A 7662-nucleotide genomic window follows, 5' to 3' on the forward strand; every position below is an offset into this window, starting at 1 on the left:
ATCCATCACTTTCAGGAATCCTCTACGTCCTGGCCAGCTCCTCGAGCCTGGCCATGCCGCGCTGCTGTCGGCCTCCCTGACAAGCTGACCTTTTGTATGAATAGGTCGTCCTCCTGCTGAGACATACTGCGGTACCTTCTGGGGCTTCTGCTCTTTGGAAAGCCACATCTATTACCTCCTAGGTAGGATCCTACGCATGCGATTAAATATCACTGCTCTTCAGCAGAGTGCCCCGAACTAGCTGCTCTCCACAGAGTGGACACCAACAACTACTTTCCAGAGGAATGTTATATCACATAGGTTACACATCATTGACTGCATTTAAAGAACTGCTTTTTTTTCTAAAGGGGTAATGTAAATACAAACATAGATTGGAAATATCTTTCTTAGAGTTGGATAGCAGTATCACTGGATTAAAAAAAGAGGAACAAATGGTACAATAAAGCCATTCGTCTTAGTCAGTTTAAAAGTGGCACTACTTCTGTCAAGCACAGATTCCAAAAAATGATTTCATGGTCAATTAGGTAAATACAGGTATAAAATGGAATAGTGTTGAAGATCACCAAGCTAACTACTGATAATGTTTAATTTCACTTCCCTAAGTCCCCAAAGTGATTTTTTCCCCCTCCTAGGTTTAAAATGCTCAAAGAAAATAGTAAACTATCTTCCCACCATAGGAAGGCTTAGGACAGTGAATAAAGAAACAACGATGTTCAAACATACATGTTGTGCCATATGAAAACACAAATTCAAAGTATCCATACACATACAAAAACATATTTAAAAATATTTAATATTTACAGAATATTTAAATCTGAGCTAATGCTAGCAATAATGACAAGCTAAGATTTTTCTTTGCTTAAATTTGTTAAACCCTTCCTTTATTGTTCTAATACTATGCTCTTTATTCCCTCTAGATACTTTCTGTGGAAAACACATTTTAAAGATAACAACTTTGCATTCCATTCAGATAAGCACACTTTTCTGAATGAAATTATCGCAGTCTTAATCAAGTATTTCTTATAGTACTCCCTATGGACTCAGATACATGTTTTTAAATAGTGTTTTTCCTTCAAACTGAATAGAAATTTCAGGTGCAAAGCGTGTTTGCATTTCTGTAAGACTGGATTTATATTATAGGAAGCCTGCTGACTGCTATTATATATGCTGGCTTTCTCAGCTATCATTTTTGAGAGTCTGTATTAAAACTAGAATAGCATTAAATGAGCCTTTTATACTTTAAATATTCAAGAGTTTTATATTCAAAATTTCTTCTGGTGCTGTCAAACTAGTGTGCCTGTAGGCAAGGTAAGATCAAGTTAGGCTCTCAGAGGTAGAATTAAATTTTATCAGGGCATCCGTCATAATATACAGTTTGCTTAAAATGCAAATAAAAAGTATATAGATGCAAAGACTAAAGGCTTTCCAGGTACTGCTTAAAAATCCAAGGGACCATTTTTATGGAACAGATTTCCTTTAAATTTACATTTCCATCATTTTAATGAAAACACAGACTAAACAAATTATAATGGACATGCTTTAAATTCTCATTTTTCACTTTGAATCTATTTCTTTCAAGAATTTCCTTACTGCAGCTCTGGTTTTATGGAGAATTTACAAAAAGATGCAGAAACACATTTAGGAAACCATTACCTCAGCCATTTTTGAAAGTTCAGTCCAGTCCTCCCTGCTATAGCTGCACATGATACTGGCGATCAGAACCTGAAAAGAACATATATGCAATCATTTTAAGCCATGTTACCAGATGGATGTTAATGCAGTATATTAGTGTGACTACAGACAGAAACTGCCATGACCTGCATAGGGCAACTACCAGCTGTGTGCCACTAGCTATACAGTGAAATACAGCTGCAGATTTCACTGGGGGTGACAACCAGTATACAAACTCATCTATTGTATCCCTGTGATTTAAGATTTAAGAAGGTCTATCACATAAAGGACTTTGCATTCTTTTAGTCATGTGATACAGTGAGAACGAAGGTTGTTCTAGACACAGAGCCAAGCAGGAAACTGTCATACTGGTTCCAGAGGTCAGAGGGATTAAGTAGTTATTTACTCTTTATACAATGACAGAAGCATTTGGGACACTTTAGAGCTAGGTAAGACAGCAGTGCATAAGTTTCCAGTCTAATGTGGCAGTGTATGAACACAGTATTCCAGTTGACTTCAGGAAGCCAGGACACACCAAACCCAGCCCCTTGGAATCTCATGCTATTCAATTTCAGGACAGTGACAGCCAGCCAGAACTGTTTTGTGACCGAGAGGCAACTGGGAGGAGACTTGCAGGATGAGGCAGAAATCCGGGAGGACTGGGAGAGTGGCCCAGGGAAATTTTGTTTTGCCACCATACGCATTTTATTTCCCATTCGGTGACTGTTCCCAGTTCCCGAAGAGCTGTTCTGTGTAGTTGCCTTTCCTCCTCATTGCATTGAGCACCATTCAGGTCCAGGTTCTGCCTATAGCTGCTTCTCCCTCTAACACATTTTCTGAAGTTCATGTTTTCACGTAAAATAAGTTCTAATAGAATTCTTCTGGGTGGAAACCTAAGCACACACCTTTCCAGTCGCACACAATGGTATTTACTATTAAACAAATGTTAACTACTCTTTTAGTCAATGTCCAGTTCAAGTAGCAATGCTAATTTCTATCTAAGACTAAAATCAAATCACATGTTCTGGACCCATTAAAGATCATCAGACACTGAAACTCCATAGCTGATACATTCCAGGTGAGACCAGCAGATAATTCAGCCCAGCAACTCCTGCATGGAGGACGTATTAGAAGGATGATGTTTGGAAGAAAAAAAGCAACAGCTAAAAGGTTAAATTAGAAAAAGATATAATAAAACTTAATAGAACATTACTGACTCAGTTTGTGTTCAAAGAAAACATCAGGAGAGGAGAACAGAAAAACATCTGGCCACACTCTTGTTTATTTGGCCCCCTCGTGTAAAACTTTCACATGAAAGTTTGATTGACAGGTAACATGAAATTTGATTTTCATATTTTTGTTTTCCAAACAAGTTTTACAACCATCATTAATATCTGGGATAGGCTTAATCTGTCACTCAAAGTTAGTACAAGACTTCTCTTGAACTTTCCCATAATGCTGATGGTTAATGATTCCTTCATTTCAGACAAATCTGGAGAAGCATGGTGTAGAAAAACTGTCCAACACACACAATTGTTGGAAACTGTAAATCCCAAATTATCTCCATAACAAGAATGAAATTTTTATTGGGAAGTAATAAACAGAATTTGTATCACATTGCAGCTTCTCAGCCTCTTCTCACTAACTTATTTTTTTCACATCTTTGGTGCCTACAATGCCATGTACCACATTACCACCCCTGCAACTTTAATAGCCCCAAACAGTTGGTATCTCATGCAAGTCCAGTACACGGGCCAGCCCAGGAGCATCCCCAGAGAGCACATCCTTCCTCTTGATTCCTGAAATTTGCAGAAGCAACCTGACATGAGCTTAATTACAGTGGTTTGAACCACAAGTGTGAGGCCACACCACGCTTCCTGGCTTACAAAAGTAGACTACTGACAGATCTTACAATGAAGCTGCTGCTAAAGTGTAGTAAGTGGTAAATGAAGGTTGACTAAATTGCAGCTTTGTCATAGCTTGAGTGCGGGCTGCCTGTGAACCGTGCATGATTGAAGCACAGTGGGACCCCTGGCCCATTTCTTATTTCAGATCAAAATCATAGCTGGTATATGCTGTTCCCTCTTCTTCTTCATCCAAACTGCTATTTTGCCTATTGTCAAGAGATCCTGCCTACTCCGCCCTGTGCCAAGGAGCACGGCAGCCCTGCAGACACTGCTCCCTCCCTGATGATCACTGTGACAGATGTCACTAGACAAGGTCTTTACGCCCTGACACTACACAAGGTGATAGACAATTTCTCCGAATGCCTATAAAGGGACAAATGCATGTTTGTAACATCAGACACTGTTCTGTGTTCAGAATTTTCTTGATCATTCTTGGAAGAAGGTGGTCTACAATAAAACATTTTTTTTTTGTTGGAGGGGAGATGGAAAAGGGAGGGTATGTAATGTACCAGTTAGGATATAATTGTAAGATGAATATACTGTAGCTAAAGAACCTAGTAAAAAGCTACATTTCACACAATTCTGTAACTAATGCATTAGTAGTTGTTCTACTTAAAAGAACACTGACAAGGTACTTCTCATAATCCTTAAAATATTTTTTCTCCCTGTTTATAATAATCCCCTAGAAGATTAAACTAGAATCTATTTCCCTTGTGAATGTTTTTTTTTCTCTTCCATTATCTCTATGTGGATGTCTCATGAATGCAATAGCATTTAAAGAAATAGAAAGGATGAGGTTTGCCACTGTGAATGCCTTCAAGTGATCTTTCTTCCCTAGCACACAGAATTCACTGCAAGAGTTTTAAAAACAAGAAGAAGGAGAAAAAAAAATAACTGGGCCTACTTTGGGTCAGACAATCCCGAGAACATCTATTTAAAGCCAGACAGCACTAAAACTCTAGGTTGACAATTATCATTTGTCCTGTACTGCTCTTCAGGGAGTAAGGGAGTTTCAGTACACTCAAACAGTCTGAAAAAAAGATCTCAGGGACTGGATTTAAATGTGAACACTATCAATTCCTGCAAATTTAGGGAAACCTCCCAACAGACAGAATGGAAACACAGTCCTCTACCCTCATGCCTGTAATAACCATATTTATTTTGGCCATCTCACACAGGCCAGGGCCTGTATCTGTTCCTAACTTACTCTTCCAGGTCTGTGCATAATCTCCCTGCACTTCAGGAAATTCAGCGACCCATATAATTTCTGTTTTCTCTTCCCTGCTTGTCCTTTCTCGTTGCTGCACCAGACTTGCGGGCAGGTCTGCATCAAGTATCCATAGATGCTGTGTTTAGACACTGCTGCTGGCCACAATATGCACCCTCTTCTGCTTTCTCAAACACTTGCAAAAATCCCCAGGATTTTATTTTTTATGTGCATAGTCCTTGCAAAAATAGAAAGACATTCTTAGCATCATCTTCAAGAGACTGTTCACCTGAATTCTATAAAATCAAGAGGAGCTTCCAAGAAGTACAAAGGACTGGTTTTTTAACAGCTACTTGTTTGCAAAGAAGAGATAAGGAACAGGGAAATAGCTGTGGAAAGAGAGGGTGCAGAGATTGAAGGTTACATTAAGAACAAGATTTCGATACCCACAAAATTATTCTTGACCAATCTAAACTTCAAAAGATATTTGCATTTGGGTCAGATGGAAAGACCTCAATCTTCCTTTCAGGACATGTTTCTTCTTCCAAAACAACACAGTATATCCTTGCCACACAACCTGCTTAGACTGAACAAACTCAAACATTTTTCAATCAAAATTTCTCAGGAAGCATTGACTAAGAAGGAGCTTGGCACTGAAGATATAACCTTTCTAAAACAATGGCAAAAATAACACGTTTAGTTCACTACTCACCTATGGAAAAGACACCTACATTTATACAAACACACTAGGACAGGAGAACTTTTTGGCAGCTGAATCGCTGTTTCACAGCATTAAAATCCCCCATCTCTCTGAACAAGGTGTACACACACTCAGTTCTGACCGATGCCATCTCTCACCCACACATCATGACAGGCTGACGCACTCACAACACTTCCTGAAGATCCTGCACATGTGTAGCTACAAGAGCATGTGGTCCACCAGGTGCTTGGTGAAAAGTTAATAAAGAATGGCTTAATGGGCACTCCTTAGCTATTTCAACGATGTGATAAATAACCTTGTAAATATCTGCATGGAAAACACACTTGCTGCATGTGGACTGATCACGGTTTTTCACACACGCAAGTCAAACATGGGGACCTTAGGCCAGATTCTGCCCTTACAGCACCTCTTAGATGCAGTCTCAGTAGCAAAGAGTGAGCAGAAAGGGAATAAACAACAGCACCACAGGACTTTTGGGTTGGGTTGGTTCCACCTTATTGAGACTCACGCCACTAGCTGGTCTCTGTAGCCCTACCTCTCACGTAGCGTGAAGTTCAGGACAAGTCACATCTATGAGTCTTGCTGCTACTCAGTGACACTTGTGGCAGTGCTTTTCTTTTCAAAATGGCCATTGGCTGATGAAATATCATCCTCAGAATCATTCAGCCAGTATTACCAATGTACAGAACACTTCTAACACCCACCACACAAGATAAGAGTACAACTGCAACAAATATTCTGTATTGCATAAATATGCTTAAATGTGCAGCATTGAAAAATAGTGGGAGCACAAAGATTTACTGTTGTAAAAATAACCCTCTAGAAACCAGCCTGATTTTGATGCCCTGTACACTAAACCAGGTTTCTCTTTTTCTGTACTTTCTTGTTGTAAATTTTGATTTGTTGCAGAACTGAAATAAAAATAAGCTTCTTATTAAAAACTACCTAGAACATCAAATCCCATGCAATAAGAAAGTTAAGAATTGTAAAACCTGTCATGTCTCTGAGCAGCAGAGGAATTATCTTGTTATCAATTTAATAATGGAACATTGAAGTAAATGATGCCATCCACTGACACCAGTAACACTGTGTCTCCTGGGAAATTCATGTTGGTAGGAACTGTCAATCTAGATGGATATGGACATATGAAACATTGTACCTTCAGTCCATAAATCTATTCTTTCTGCACTGCCTTAATAAAAAGATTCTGCATGATGATAAAGACAAGCAATGCAGAATGTCTTGACATTGCTGACCTACAATTCTCCTCCTCTTCTCTCTTCTGTTTTCAGGGAATTTACTCTCCAGTAAATAATTTAACAATGCCTAACCATCCATTGTTTTCCTCCTTCACTAGCACTTAAAATACATATAAGTATTTTACATCTGAGTAAATGAAACTAAGACAAGTAGGGGATATTATTATGTTTATTATTAAGCTGTAGCAAATCTTCATAATAAAGCCCTATCTTTGCCTTGTTACTTTATACTGAGATCTCCAGTTTGTTTTTTAAAGTGAAGTGGAAGTGAGACAACAGATCAACACAAAAACAGGCTGAACATTATCAGCACACAAATAAGTCTAGAAAAGATGATGATAGGAGTTTGAAAATACTACAATTTGCTCACTGTACCACATACAAAAAAATCAGCATGACCAGAAAACAACAAAGATTCTATTCTCAAGCTAAACAGAGATGTTTATTTTCAAAGGCAGTTATTTTCATATGATGACTATACTTCTATCAATGAGATCCATCTATTTAATGAGATCATTTTATGGATGTCAGTGAGTATACTGGGCTACAGCTTCAAATTAAGGCCTAGATTTGTTAGGATCTAACATCCTCAGACAAACAAAACCCAAAGGTTATGAACAAACCCATTTCTTTGTAAAATAACAGAATGCTGTGGCTTTGATGGGAGCACAAAGCTAAATAGATTGCTCTTTAGAACTTGCTGCACCTGTAGAAAAACAAGGAAACAACTTGGTTTTGTAACTGCTCCTCTAAACACATCAGACTCAGCACTGTCAGCCGCTATCAGAGCAGCAGCTGAGCTACCATGCTCTTGGCCCTGCTTGTGCACATACATGTGTAGACACAGGTCATGCACATGGAAAGTGTGGATAAATGAAAAACTAACTTCCCATTAAA

The 7662-nt window shown here is 38.6% G+C and overlaps 1 protein-coding gene across 1 annotated transcript in view; it reads right to left on the minus strand.

Moving 5' to 3' along the window:
* The window catches only part of LOC103800617 (dihydropyrimidine dehydrogenase [NADP(+)]-like), a 112152-nt gene extending 109634 nt beyond the window's left edge, over positions 1-2518 (minus strand). Inside the window, exons 1-2 of the mRNA XM_009072999.1 lie at positions 2372-2518; positions 1654-1722 (exon numbers count right to left, since the gene is read on the minus strand). Coding sequence (XP_009071247.1) covers positions 1654-1722; positions 2372-2518 — 216 coding nt within the window. The remainder of the gene's footprint in view (positions 1-1653; positions 1723-2371) is intronic.
* Between the last annotated feature and the right edge of the window lie 5144 nt (positions 2519-7662).

The sequence above is a fragment of the Acanthisitta chloris genome, unplaced genomic scaffold (assembly GCF_000695815.1).
Source record: "Acanthisitta chloris isolate BGI_N310 unplaced genomic scaffold, ASM69581v1 scaffold6704, whole genome shotgun sequence".
In the NCBI taxonomy this organism is placed as follows: Eukaryota; Metazoa; Chordata; class Aves; order Passeriformes; family Acanthisittidae; genus Acanthisitta; species Acanthisitta chloris.